Source organism: Pipistrellus hanaki, assembly GCF_964339955.1.
Source record: "Pipistrellus hanaki genome assembly, chromosome: 7".
NCBI classification, from domain to species: Eukaryota; Metazoa; Chordata; class Mammalia; order Chiroptera; family Vespertilionidae; genus Pipistrellus; species Pipistrellus hanaki.
This window is the reverse complement of record NC_140509.1, coordinates 46,102,978-46,118,742: the sequence shown is the minus strand read 5'-3', so window position 1 is coordinate 46,118,742 and position 15,765 is coordinate 46,102,978. Positions and strand designations below refer to the sequence as shown.

Here is a 15,765-nt window from a genome sequence, read left to right as displayed (position 1 = left end):
CATATTCTAATAAAAGAAGACATGACCTAAAGTCTAATTAAGAATGACTCAAGTTTAAAAAAAGTGAAATGAGAAAATAATGTATATTAAAAATATTTTATTTGGAAATTAAGTCTTAAACTATAAACACAATACTCATATGAGGAAAAATAGAATATGAGCTCAGCTCCTATTCATATCATTGCCATTAAATATTTTTCATACAAAACACCTAAAAAGAGCATAATTTTTAAGAATACATTTTAATTTAAAAAATATAGCAACATAGCAAATTTTCAAGAATATAGCAATGGGATTTGCAGTTAAATTTTTTCATATAGTCAGAGATTCAACTGCACCATTTCAATATTAATGGCTTAATAGTCTGCAACATGGCTAAACTAAGTCTGGATAATTAAAAAACTATATGTAGAACAAAACTATTCAATATGTTTAGTATATACAAACAAAAAAAATGGTGGCATGATACTCCTAGGTGACTTGTGTTCAAACATATAAGTTGCTTAAGTTTACTGCATGCATTACAATTGAATTTCTTTTATATATTTTTCTATTTTGCATTTGCTATTTTCAAGATCAGGGTCAAGACTACATTATATTAGATAATTGTCAAGTTAATATGGTGATTTGATAATGGTTTTTGTAAAGTCGTCTCAAAAATACTTTTATGCATAGATATATCTTAAATGTTATTGAGTAGCTGAAGTTTGTCATTTTATTGTGTTGTTTACAATGATCTTTGCTCATATTTCTATCCTATTTTTTCAAAAAGTCAAATACAAAAGCACAAAAGGATACAATCATATACCATAAGTTGAATTATATATAGAATTATCTTACCATGATATATCACTGCTTTGTGTCATGAAATAGTTATTTCAATGGGGTAGCTTCTAAAAAGCCTCTTATCTTTGTTTAAATGTATTGTTAATTTGCATATAAATAGAAAACTTAAAATTCAATATACACGATGCTTTTAAAAAATGAAATCTAAAACATTTAATAAGAAAAGTGCCACTGTTTTAAGTTTAGTAAATTTTAGATCTAAGACTATCTGATTAGGTCTGAAATTATTTTCTTTTTTAAAAATATATTTTTATTGATTTCAGAGAGGAAAGAAGAGGGAGATATAGAAATATCAATGATGAGAGGGAATCATTGATCAGCTGCCTCCTGCACACCCCCTATTGTGGATGGAGCCTGCAACCTGAGAATATGCCCTGACCAAGAATCGAACCGTAATCTCTTGGTTCACAGGTCGATGCTCAACCACTGAACCAAGCTAGACAGGCTATTTTGTCTTTGATGTCAGCAATTAAATACTAACCATTTAACAACAAAAGCTAATCACATTAAAAAATGTTCCCTTCATTGACAGCTGGAATAGAATAGCACAATTACTAAGTTTTTTTTATTTGACTAAGAATAAATGAGTCTCTTTAAGTCAAAATAGTAACTGAATTTTCAAAATCAATAACTATGTATCAGGCATACAATAACATTTAGCCTTTATTGGATATATAACAAAGTCAGTATAAAATTTAATTTGAAGTACATTTTTAAAAAGAGGACTATCTGAGCAAAAAAACTCTTTTGCTTGTGGCTAGATCATTTTTTTTTTAATTTTGAAATTGTAGATATTTAGAGAAATAACTTAAATTTTGCTGGTTGTAAATAAAGTAGCTCTGTACTATGAGACATGAGGGTGTTGACCTTAACTCAAAATTTAGGTATAGATTTTCAAGCACTGTTTCTGTACGCACTTGAGAGTTTAAGAGCACTAGCAGGATTTAAATTGATTAACTGATTAGTTTGAAAAGTAGCTCTGTACTATGAGACATGAGGGTGTTGACCTTAATTCAAAATTTAGGTATAGATTTTCAAGCACCATTTCTGTATGCACTATAGAGTTAAGAGCAGTAGCAGGATTTAAATTAACTGATTAGTTTTAAAAAGCACAAAGTTATGAACTTAAGTATGTTTTCCAGGTAGCTTGTTATTTTTGCTGTTTTGGATGGCAAATCAATTTTCTAAAGGATGTCAGAGCTAATATGTCATTATGCCCAAAGGATAAAGTAACAAAGCTCCCAAATTGAAAAAGAAAGTTTTTTTTGGTGTGTGCAACTCAGATGCACAGATTCCAAAAGTATGTACAATTAAAGGTATCTACTTTGTAAATGCTACATATCTCAAATAGAGAATTATAGTGTGATGAATACTACCTTTTCATTTGTTGATCAGACATTGAAAAAACAACAAAGGAATCCATTTTTATATGTAAGAAATACATATTTCATTTATGCTTTATTAGATGAAAATTACTCCATATAACAAAATAGTCATCTTTTAATTACATACTCTGAAAACAAAAAAAGTTAACATGCAACTATATAAACAATAATAGTTTTGACAGTACAGGTCCTTAAGGGGAGCAATGAAAGAAATATTTGGTTTCTACAGTCAAAACAATTGGATTAAACCATAAAATAATTCAGTAGGATTCATGCATTGCATATATTACACTGCTTTTTCTTTCAACAGTTATTTTAGTTCATTGGATTAAAACCTATAGTTTTAAAATTAGGAAATCGTTCTTTACTCTTCTTTACTTGTAATCTAAACTGTTACTAGTCAAATGGCAAAGGCAGCTGCAATGAATACCTGAGAGTTTGAAAGCATTCCTCCCCAATAATAACAAAACTACCAGAGATAATTCCTCCTTATAACTTTTGTTTTAAAAAGGAGAAAAACAATATATTCATCCTAAATAATAAAAGGGTAATATGCAAATTGACCGAATGGCTTAATGACCTGTCACTATGATGCACACTGACCACCAGGGGCAGACGCTTAACACAGGAGCTGCCCCCTGGTGGTCCATGTGCTCCACAAGGGTAGCGCGGCTCAGCCACAAGCCGGGCTGACAGCTGTGAGCACAGCTGCTGTGGTGAGAGCCTCTCCCCCCTCCACAGCAGCACTAAGCTGTCAGTCGGACATCTCAAGAGGGCTCCTGGACTGCTCAAGGGCACAGGCCAGGCTGAGGGACTCTCCCCCTAACCCAAGTGCATGAATGTCCTGCACTGGGCCTCTAGTATAAAGTATTAAACCACTTTGTGATCAGATTCCAAACATTCTTCTCGGATTAATAACTTTCTGTAATGAGTCAGAATCTGTTTTACCTTACTTTGAAGTCTGACTGCTTGTTACTGGCCAGTAGGGTAATGTGTTAGGAACTACACCAAAGGTCAGAGTTAAACTGTGCTCTAGTAAGTTACCTATTTCTGCCCTACGAGCAGAATAGGAAGTGGTGACATCGTGTTGAGGATATGTTGACCATGTTTATACACTCTCCCTTAATCTTAGAATTATTTAAAAAAATTTAAATCCTACCATAGTGAATTCAAATATACAATATAAGCAATGACAAAAATTCCTCTGTAGTAGCTATTTCTCTAACCAATCTTTAATAAAACATGGAATGTTATAAAATATTATTAGTTATGACATAGAGTTTATATTTATAATATATAGTGGTTAACTGGATATAAGAAAAAATATCCACAGGCTATATCCATGAGTATTCCTATGAAGATGCTTGGTTATATCAATCATATAGTGACTTTTTTCTTGTGACTTCCTATAGAAAGTGGATTTTTACTATTACAATAATTTCCTGTGGCCTGATCATTTTTTGAGAAATGGCAAATTTTAAGTTATAAAAATATTTTTAATCAGCAGTTTTGAAGTAAAAACAAAATTTCATCCTATGATGGACCATTTTATGATAAATTCCACTGCCAATTTGTTTGACACTCTTTATACTTTAAAGATTTATATGCATTGTTTAATATTACCCTATTGCTTCTCTTCAGTCAATAAATATTCGCGTAGTAACATATATATTAGACTTTTTACTACAGTTCTAGTTATAAATATTAACAATAATAATAGAATATATTTTATTTTCTAGTTTTTAAAATAAGGAAATAATTTTTAGCATACAGATGTTTATTTTGTCGTAATATGACAAACAATTGACCACAAGTATTTTACCTGATAGGAACCATGATAGTACATATAATTGGAATATTATTAAAAATAATTAAACTATTGTCTTTGAAACAATATTTTTTCCATCATTAAATCTTAAATGCCAAACTTCAGGAATGAATTTAACATATAAAGAAATTTTCATTTCTATGTCCCTAAAAACTAAAATAAGCTAAGTAAATGTTCTCAATTACAAATGTTTACCAATTACTTGGTAAAAGTAGCTTAATTTCATAAAGGAGGCAATCTAAAAGTAGTATCAACTTTTTTTCTTATCTAACAGTACATTTCTGATTAAATTGAAAAAATATGAATAATAGAATAAGAAGTTAAAGACTAAAATGTTATTTCTAAAAACGATAACATTTTGGACATTATATCTATCTTAAAGCCTAATATGCTAAGTGTCTGGTTGTCCAGTCAGTCGTTTAAAGTATAATATTCTAATGATATGCTAAAAGTATAATATTCTAATGATATGCTAAGGCTGTTCAACCGCTATGACCTGCACTGATCATCAGGGGACAGTCGACCTGTTGACCAGTCACTATGACATGCACTGACCATCAGGGGGAAGACACTCCAACCAGTAGGTTAGCTTGCTGCTGGGGTCCGGCTGATTGGGACTGAGCAAGATGGGCCAGACACACTCTGCCGCCCTCCCACAGTCTCTTCCCAGCTGGCCAACCTCCCTGTCCCTCCCCAGCCCTGATGGTGCACTGCTGGGGTCCCTCAGACTGACTTGCACCCTCAAGCAATCTGGGACCCCCTTGGCGGATGTCAGAGAGCCAGTTTCAGTTCAATCCTGAAAGCCAGGCTGAGGAATCCCACTGGTGCACGAATTCGAAGCAATCATTAACTTTTATAAAAAAAAAAAACTTTCTATAACTTCTAAAATCTGGAATTCAGCATTATAAAGCAGAAACATTACACATGTAAAACATCTAGCATGCTCTCGGTAACCAAAAATCTGCTAATGATAATACATATTGTGCTGCAAAAAGCAGGCCTTCCTAATGCAATATGGTTCGTAGTAAAGTTTAAGATATATGATTTTATTTTTGTAAGATTATTAGAGTTATCCAGAATCTATACACTAATACCATAAAGTTTATTGAACCATTGAAACAACTTAGAGATGAAACACGTACAGTAACAAATATACAATCCTATTTCTTTGGGCCCAGAATACAGTAGGATAGAAAGAACTGTGTGCAAATTATTTTATGTAATAAGCATTTACCTATTGTAAATAAAAATTAAACAGCCATGAAAGCAGCATGTCAATTTTAGTCAGAAATTTAGCAGAAGATGGCACAGGGAATGTTTTTGCACAATTTTCTCTCAAGAGTTGTCTCAGTACAGCATTGTGAACGGTGGTGAGGGTAACATTGCTACCTTTAAAAAAGTACAAATTATTTTTATAAAAGAAGAGTAACAGTGCATACTGATTTTGACAGTTTTCGTCCCTTATCTCAAAAAAAGAGACATTTACTGAAAGTAGGTGTTTTCTATACTTACTAAACATAAAACAGTGCATTAAGATTAAGAAACAGGCTGCTGGTGCTCTAATGCATACTTTGCTCTTTCCTTACTGTATTTTTCAGACCACTTGCGAGTCAGTTCCAGGTAAAGACTTGGTTTGTGAGGCCGGTAATCCAGGTACACTCTTTTACTGGTTCGTTTGGGCACAGCTCTTTCAATCTGAGTTCCTTCATGCCACTCATTGAAAGATGTGATAGAAATTACACTAGGGTGCGCTTGGAGGGCCAAATTCAGAGCGGTCTCGTAATACTTCCCATTGATTCGGTTCCGAGTGTTCTGAGTGTTCCATGGACGGATGCTGGTGTCTATGTATCCGGGGCCCACACTTGGGATAAATAGCAGTTGGAAATGATCACAAAACAATTTTATTTTAGCCCAATTCTCATATGATGAGCCATAAGTAAAGCCATTTGTGGCAAAATACGTGTAAATTCCATTAAAACCACTTTGGAGGATATCATATTTATGCTTGTCTTCTACTAGAAGAGCAATGAACAGTGCATCATAAGGAGAATTGCGAATGCTCCGAGACCCTGAGGTGGTTAACAGGCTGGCCCATTGTTCAGGGCCTGTAATATAGGAGTCATAGACATAAAACATAGGAAGAGAATTGCCGGTCTTAGTCTTGTACCTGTAAAAGGCCGGATGATTTCCGTATCTAGAATACAAACATAGGTAAAAGTGAAATGCACATTCGCATTTCATTTGCCATAGATAATAATTATGTATGAAAATCAAGGTAATCAGTTTACACACATTTTTCACCATCTTTGGGAAGTCAGTTATATAAGTGTAATTACTAAAAATGCATTTTAATTTTATTCATTAGGAAAGGAAATACTAGCTGTCAAGACATTACTAAACAATAAATTAACTCTTATATTGAGGTCTACAAATGATGAGGAACACAATAAAAAGTACATTTTCTACATGAATATATAGACTGCTTTTTTTTGTATCAATACTAATGGCCAACTGTTGCTGACAAGCTTCTTTGAGTATGGCATCTGTCAGACTATTTTCAATAGTACTCATGAACAAAGTGAAACTGAATTAATGAATTCTTATAAACAAAGTATAAATGAAAATATTAGATGTTAGTCTACTCATATAAAAGCAGTTCATAATCTGAACCTTCTAATCTGAACCTTTTTTTAAAAAGACAAAACTCCATATCCATAAAATTTAAAGAATAATTTTAAAATGTCAGTATGAAGAAATCACAAATAGCCTAAAATATATATAAAATACTAAAGAGAAATCTTTAATTATTCATATAGAAAGTGAACTGTAAGGGACCTCAAATGTTCCTCAAAATGACTTCAATATGCACTACAAAATTAATTTATAAACACAGGAGAAACTCACTTGTCTATAATGTATTTGACATTTCTGTACATGTTTTCAACATCTCGATTGATATATGGTTCAATGTGAAAAGCGACCTAAAACAAAAATATTGATTAAAGAAAAAATCATCTATAATGTAAATATAAAAAAATATCGTTTTAAATTAATCCCATGATTTAATAACCTTAATTTTAAAAAATGAAGTTATTGAATATAGAAGTTACCAGAGAATTTTAATTATAATACTAAGAGCTTTTTCTATTAAATAATATGCTAAGAATTTTATACATTTTATCTCAGTTAATTCTGACGATGCTATAAGGTAGTTACAATTACTATCTTCATTTGCTAAGAGAGGCAGATTTAAGAAAGGTGTTGTAACTAGTCACACCCAGCCAGCTGGAGGCATTGAGGGGGATCTGACTTCAACCACTATGGAATACTTCTTGTATGGTAATTCCTGATAAAGAATAAATAGAGAGGGCTTGGCTCGGTAGTTCATTTGGTTAGAGCTTCATCCAAATACACCAATACTGTGGGCTGGATCCCAAGGTCAGGGCACATACAAGAATCACCCAATAAATGTGTAAGTAAGTAGAAAAACAAATTGATGTTTCTCTTGCTCAAATCAATAAATATTTAAAGAAATAATAAATCGGGATACATTCTATATTCAGACATAACTATTATTTTAAGAAAGGTGCAAAAACAATAACAAAAAGTACCCCAAAACAAGCAAACCATAGTCAAGAAAAATCTGGATTCATTTTTTCAGATGTGATCATTATGTGTGCATTTACCTAAATGGAATCAACAGCAAATGCCTTTAAATGACAAATTCTTCTATATAACTAAAGTAGAATTTTACAAAATAATGTATATTTAACTTATACTATTGACATTCACTTGTACTATAAAGGGCAATAATTTTCAGAATGCTCATTATTGTTGACATGATTTATATAATATATCTCTATTGTAATAGAAGCAGTAACCAAAAATATTTTTAAAATACTGTGCACAGAAGACTCAGTTCAGTTTTTAAAAAATTAAGGTAACATTAATAAAAATTTCAGGTGTTCAAATTATAATTCAACATTATACTTCAACATCTGTCATGTGATCCCCACAAAAAGTCTAGTTTCCAATTTCACCACACATTTGACCCCATTTTGCCTTACCTCTGCCCCTCTTCCCCTCTGGTAACATCAATCTGTTGTCTGAATCTCTTGAGTTTTTGTTTTGTTTCTACATTTTGTTTTTTTGTCCTACATTACTTTGTCTTTTTCTCCGACTGATTTTACTTAGTATCATACTCTTGAGACCCGTCCATGTCATCACCAATGGCAATATTCATCTTTTTTATGGCTGAGTAATATTCCACTGTCTATATTTACCTCATCTGTCAATACAAGTACTTCTTTTCATATCTTGGCTACTGTAAATATTATTGCAATGAACATAGGGGTGCATATATCTTTTTAAATTAGTGTTTTCATTTCAGATGAATACCCAAAAGAGGAATTGCTGGATTACTTGATAGCTTTACTCATTTTTAAAAAAATCTTCATACTGTTTGCCATAGTGGCTGCCCAACTTACACTACCACCAGCAGTGTACCAGGGTTCCCTTTCCTCCACATCCTCTCCAATATTTATTTGTCTTTTTAACAGGTGTTAGGTGACATCTCATTGTGGTTTTGAATTACACTTTCCTAATTGGCCAAGTTGAATATCTCTTCATGTGCCTATTGGCCATCTGAATGTCTTCCCTGGAAAAGTGTCTATTCAGACCCTCTGCTCAGTCTTTAATCTGTTTTGTTGTGGTGGTGGTGCTGGTATGAGATTTTTATTTGGATATTAACCCCTTCTCCCATTTGACTGGTTGCTTTGTTGGCGGTTTCCTTAGCACAAAAGCTTTTCAGTTTGATGTAGTGCTATTTGTTTTTATTTCCCAGCCTTTGGAGCCAAATTCACACAAAAACTCCACTAAATTTAGTGCCTACTTTTCTTCTAGGTATTTTATTGTCTCAAGATCTTACATACAAGTTTTTAATCCATTTAAAGGTAAATTTTGTGTATGGTGAAAGATAGTGTTCTTTTTTTTTTTTTTTTTTTTTTTTGCACACGGTTGTCCAGTTTTCTCAGTACTACTTATGGAAAAGTCTTTCTCCATTGTATATTCTTGTCCTCTTTGTTCCAAATTTGTTGTCCTTATATTTGTGGATCTATTTCTCTGTTTTCAACTCTTTTCCATTAGTATATAGGTCTGTCTTTCTGCCAATACCATACTGTTTAAATTACTTGTATAGAGCATTGTGGTATAGTTTGAAATTAGAGTGTGATGCCTCTTTTTTTTTCTTCCTGAGGATTGCTTTGGCTATTTTGGGGTCTTTTGTGGTTCCATAAAATTTTTAGGATATTTTGTTCGATTTCTGTGAAAAATGCCATTGGGATTGCATGGAATCTGTAGATTGCTTTAGGAAATATGGGAATTTTAACAATGTTAGTCTAGACCAGTGTTTCCCAACCTTCTCTCATGATGAGAATCACCTGGTGGAGTTGTTAAAACACAGATTCCTGAATCCCAACTAAGAAGTGCTAAACTAGAATTTTTGGGAACATATGGGTAAAATTGTATACTTAACTAGTGCTCTAACACAGATGTTATATACAGAGCACTAAGTTAGGTATGCAATTTTACCTATATGTTCCCAAAAATTCTAGTTTAGCACTTCTTAGTTGGGATTCAGGAATCTGTGTTTTAACAACTCCACCAGGTGATTCTCATCATGAGAGAAGGTTGGGAAACACTGGTCTAGACTATCTTCCCATTTGGGGAATTCTTCAGTTTCTTTCAACAATGGTTTGTAGTGTTCAGTGTGCAGGTATTACCTCTCCTGTGTTAAGTTTATTGGTAGGTATTTATCTCTTTCAGATGCTTCAGATGCTTCATTGTTAGTATATGGAAGTGCAACAGATTTTTGTATATTGATTTTATACCTTGCAACATTACTGTATTCACTTACTATCCCTAGTAGTCTTTTTGAGGTGAAGTCTTTAAGTTTTTCTCTATATAAAATCATGCCATATACAAATATTGATGGTTTTACTTCTCTTTCCAATCTGGATGCCTTTTCTTTATTTTCCTTACCTAATTGCTCTGTCTAGGACTGATGGTACTATGTTGAATAAAAGTGGTGAGAGTGGGCATCCTTGTATTATTGGTGATCTTACAGAAAAAGCTTTCAATTTTTCATCACGAAGTATAATGTTAACTGTAGGTTTGTTATATACAGTCTTTATTATGCTATGGTACTTTCCTTATATACTCACAGTATTCAGTTTTTCTCTTAAATGACACACCAAATATATAGTTACATGTTGAACAATTTCCTTTGACAAAAACAAACACCTAAAAACTGGTGGAGCAACTCCTTTATCTGCCAATCAAAAGGAAACCCACATTGGAGCAGGTAGGAAAGGCTGAGACATAATCTCACAACCTCTTCCATGGAACAGTGACCCACAATTGGCAGAAAACTGGAAACCAGGAGCTTCTCATTGAGAAGCAAAGGGTTCATACCCAACATCTGGCAACCTAACTTTTAATACCAGCATCTGAGAGACAAGCAAAGCATCTATAATTAACGACCAATGGGGCTTGTCACCAAGGGACTATGGAGAACTGAGAAATAGCTATTAAAAGGGCTTATGCACAGGCTCAACTGCCCAGTGCAATGGTGCTCAGTGCAGAAGCAATCCTTGGAAAAGTACCCAGACTTTATGTGAGAGAAAGGGTCCTGATGGATATTCTTGAACAGTGGTCGGCAAACTGCGGCTCCGTCTCTCTGGCCTCTTGAATTTTTAGCAAAGGTCAGGAGTACCCTAATTAATAACAATGTGCCTACCTATATAGTTTAAGTTTAAAAAATTTGGCTCTCAAAAGAAATTTCAATCATTGTACTGTTGATATTTGGTTTTGTTGACTAATGAGTTTGCCGACCACTGCTCTTGGAGAAGGGAGGCTGATGGGCACCATCTTTCCTTGTGCCCTCTGTCTTGCTAAAGCTGCTAGATGCTACCTTTATTCTCCTTCCTTTTCTTTTTAGGTGGATATTGTCTTCACAGTGGATCCAGCCAGAAGTACTCCAAAGTGCTATCTCCCAGATAGGATCTTCTACACAGGTCTGGTGCCCTATGTTTTGTAGCTACCACTCAGGGCTATTACCCCTGATTGACTGGCTCTAGAGGCCAGAGAGGTGATGTAGCCATCTTGCTAGTCTACCACTCCCAGGGCATTGCAACAGCTAGATGGGTAAGGTACATCCCCAGTGTTTCTAAGAAAGAGGCCCATTTGCTTGTTCAGAAGATCTGGCCTGATGGGTACACACATATATAAGGCCACTGCGGTGCTCTCAGGGAACAGAGGACAATGACTGCATTTACACAAGCTCACCATTATCTTCTAGAACAGAGCTTATATTCTCCGGTGGTGGCCTGATTTTTGCAGCTGTTACCAGGGGATACAACTTCGTCACCTGGCTCTAGAGGCCAGCTGACTTATGCTGTGGGTCCCACAGGACTGTAACACATGAAGAGTCTCAAACAGCTACTACCCCTAGGGCACAAAAGAGCCATAGGCTCAGCATTTCTGTGAAAGAGGCCTATTACCTTATCATCACAGCTGTAGGCTGAGAAGCAGGCATCTCATTTAGCACACATCTAAGAGTGACTGAAAACCTTTCCTGAGATGTTACAGGCCAGGAATTACCTTCACATTCACTCTGCCACATTCCAGAGTACCAGCATCTCTTGGAGGGTAAGCTCTTACATGTGTCGGGCGACCTGGATTTGTGGCTACAGTCCGGGGAATAATCCTTAATTGCCTGGCTCTGGTAGCCAAGGGGCTTGTGTTCCTGGGTACCAAGGGAATATGACATCAGTGAGACAGGTCTTGGCAGGCTACCACCAGGCACTGCAGAGACAGAAGACTGAAACATATCCCTATCCTTACTGTGAAACAGGCCTACTTGCCTGGGACAAGTCTGGCACACATGTAGGGGCTTCAGGAATGCTCTCAGGAAATGCATCTCGGTGCTCTCTCTCTACCCCACTACAGCTCACCAGTATTTCTCGGAAAGGAGCTTGCACTTGACTAGAACACCAATTTTTAAGACAGCCACTCGGAGGACACCTCTAAATAGCCTGGCTCTGGTGGCTGATGGGGCTTACAATTATGGTCCCACAGAATGCATATATTTGCATTCTTCAACAGCTGCTGCCCAAGAGTCTGGCTTACAAAAGCCTGAATCTAGATGTTGAGACACTCTCCTATAAGGAATCAACTGGTCTTTGTACACTCTGAACTATTATGGATCATTATAAACTGATGAACAAAAAGATAGATACAGAGATACAGAGTCAGTAAAGCAACAGACTGACTGTCAAGTTACAGCGAGGAGGGTAGGGGGAGATAAAAGATCAACCGAAAGACTTGTATGCATGCATATAAGCATAACCAATGGACAAAAAACTCTGGGGAGAAAGGACATGTATGGGAGTGGAGGGGGGGCAATGGTAGGATATGTATAATACCTTAATAAAAATAAAAAAAAAATAAAATAGGCTGCTTAGATAATCAAAAAAGGTTTTAGCCTGGCCTGGATGGCTCAGTGGTTGAACAATGATTGACCTATGAACCTGGAGGCCGCAATTTGATTCCCAGTCAGGACACATGCCTGGGTTGCAGGCTCCATCCCTAGTGTGGAGCATGTAGGAGGCAGCAGATTGATGATTCTCATCACTGATGATTTCAGAGAGGAAGGGCAAGATAGAAACAATTAGAAAAAAGATTTTAGAGACAACCAATGTCTAGATCAAGTCAAGTAATCAGGTTAATCTCTAAACCAGGGGCAGGGAACATTTTTTTCTGCCAAGAGCCATTTAGATGTTGGTAACTTCATTTCACAGCCCATATAAAATTACCAACTTAGAAATTAGCCTGCTATATTTCATCAAACATTTAATTAACTCACCCCTAATGCCTTGACAGGGCTGGACATTCCCCACCACTGTCCTAAACAAAGTAAAACCCTCAAGACTGGGAGAGATGGCTGATTCATCTTATGCAAAGAAACAAACACAGAGTTAAGCAGTTAAAGAAATACAGAAATATGCACCAGATAAAAATAGAACCTTGGGGAGGTACGAGTAAGGAGTTCAAATTAATGACTATAAAGTTGCTTATAAACAAGGCTTGGGAGAAGAATGAGTGGTCACAGTGAGAACTTCAATAAGAAAGTACCAAACACAGATAGCCAAAGAATACAAGTAAGCTGAGAAATAAATATATTAGAAGACAAAATTAGTAAAGGCAGGACAGAAAAAGCCACCCACCCAGTAAGAGTAACAGGAATAAAAAGAAAGTTAAGCAATCTAGATTAAGAAACTTATCTAAAAAATCAAGCTGACTAGAATTTGCACTGCAAGAGTTCCAGGAAAAACAAAAACAGAGGAGCTGCAAACTTCCCTAACCTGGGGAAGACAGCACTTCCAGATCAAAAAAGCCTAGAGGGTTCCAAATGAAATGAACCCAAAGAGACTCATAGCAAGACATGTCAATTAAAAAGTCAGATAAGAAGATAATTTTAAAAGCAGTAAGACAAAAACAAAAGCAACTTGATATACAGAAGGGAATTTATACAATTTTCAGCAGAAACTCTGCAGGCCAGAAGGGAGTGATATAACATATTCAAAGAGCTGAAAGAAAAACAAAACAAAAAAAACCCCCCACAGTTTCCGAACAAGAATACTCAGCCCAGCAAAGATATCATTCAGAATTGGAGAAATAAGAGTTTTCCAGACAAGTTAATGGAGTTCAACACCACAAAACCAACCTTACAAGGATGAGTTAGACGTTAAGCTGAAAAGAAATATCGATAATAAGAGAATATCTGAAAGTATGAATTTTACTGGGAAAGGTAAATATATAGTAAAGGAAGTTGATTATTTATATTGCTGATAAAAAGACTGCAAGACAAAGGTAGTAAGAACAACTAAAATAGCTACTTTAGGGTACACAAGATAAAACGATGTGAAATAAGACAGCCATGCAAATTGGAAGGGAAGTATTAAAACTGCTATTATTTGCAGATGGATGGCATAAAGTATATATATTAAAAACAAAGATTCCACAAATAACTATTAGAACTAATAAATTAATTTGTTACAGTCACAGAAAACAAAATTAAAAATACAATTGATTTCTTTATCAGAAAGAGAAATTAACATTTATAATTGCATTAAGAAATTAAAATACCTAAGAATAAATTTATCCAAGGAGGTGAAAAACCTATTACTCAAAAAATAAGACACTTAAGAAATTGAAGGTACAAATAAATCAAACCATATACCACGCTCATGGATAGGAACAATTATCATTAAAATGCCCTTACTACCCAAAGCAATCTATAAATTTAACTCAAAGTCTATCAAAATACCAACGACGTTTTTCACAAACCTATAACAATCTTAAAAAGCTATGAACAATAAAAGCTATCTTGAGAAAAAAAGAACCAGTTGAAAGTTCACACTATTTGATATCTAACTACACTACAAGGCTATATTAATCAAAACAACATGGCACTGGTTTAAAAACAGATACAAAGATCAATGGAACAGAACAGAAAGCCCAGAAATAAACCCTTACCAAAGATCAATCTATGACAAAGGAGGCAGGAGTATGCAGTGGGATAAAGCCAGTCTCTTCAATAAAGGATGCTAGAAAAACTGAACAGAAACATATATTTTAAAAAAAAAAAAAATAGAAAAGAAAGACCACATTTGGACTCCACACACACTTCCCTGTTTCTCGGAAAATAAGACAGTATATTAATTTTTGCTCCCAAAGATGTGCTAGGTCTTATTTTCAGGGGATGTCTTATTTTTCCATGAAGAATACAGTACACATTTATTGTTAAATGAAAATAAAGGAAATTTATTACCTGTATACGGTACAGTAGTATGGTAGTTGTCAACACAAACCAGACAAACTGTGAATCCTACAGTATCAAGAATTTACTCATTTATTCAATGACAATCATGTCATCTTCTGCAACATCATCACAATCCAATTCCTGAATTTCCTGGTGAATTTCTTGTGACTCCATTTCTTTCAGAATCAGTGGACCAAATCTCTCATGTTTAGCCTAGGGGGGCCTTATTTTTGGGGGGATGCCTTATATTTCACTCGGAAACCTGTAAGTAGGTCTTATTTTCAGAGGATGTTTTATTTTCCGGGAAACACGATAGAAATAAACTATAATCTATTTTTAGTTTAAGTTCTAAATCTAAGATCTGAAACCATAAAACAATAAACATAGGCAATAAACTCTGACATCGCTTTTAGTAATACTTTTTTGTATATGTCTCCTTGGGCAAGGCAAAGGAAAAAACACTAAACTAAAAGGTTTTGCATAACAAAAGAAACTCAATAAAACAAGACAATCTACTCAATGGAGTAAGCTATTCACCAATAATATCCTGATAAGGGTTTAACATCCAAAATATATAAGGAATTCATACAACTTAATACTAACAAAATAAAAAATGCAATTAAAAATGGGCATAGGACCTGAATAGACATTTTTCTAAGGAGGACATACACATGGCCAATTGACATATGAAAAGATGTTCAACATCACCAATCAGGGAAATGCAAATTAAAGCCACAATGAGATATTACCTCACACCTATCAGAATGACTGTCATCAATAAATCAACATATAACAAGTATTGATGACAAGGTGGATTAAAGGGA

At 34.7% G+C, this 15,765-nt stretch overlaps 1 protein-coding gene and 1 long non-coding RNA gene across 4 annotated transcripts in view; one reads left to right on the top strand and one right to left on the bottom strand.

The window, feature by feature from the left end:
* The first annotated feature begins 234 nt into the window (after nucleotides 1-234).
* Nucleotides 235-5,278, top strand: LOC311625981. The gene is made up of 2 exons (XR_014795601.1): nucleotides 235-1,819; nucleotides 1,957-5,278. It is a non-coding gene; the product is annotated as an uncharacterized lncRNA (long non-coding RNA).
* The window catches only part of MANEA (mannosidase endo-alpha), a 31,014-nt gene continuing 17,517 nt past the window's right edge, over nucleotides 2,269-15,765 (bottom strand). For 2 of the 3 annotated variants that reach the window (XM_084890802.1, XM_084890803.1), the window contains 2 exons: nucleotides 6,964-7,040; nucleotides 2,269-6,253 (listed from right to left, as the gene is read on the bottom strand). In XM_084890802.1, the coding sequence (XP_084746928.1) occupies nucleotides 5,596-6,253; nucleotides 6,964-7,040 (735 nt within the window). In that variant the 3' untranslated portion in view covers nucleotides 2,269-5,595. The remainder of the gene's footprint in view (nucleotides 6,254-6,963; nucleotides 7,041-15,765) is intronic. The other variant, XR_014795600.1, reaches the window with a different exon arrangement.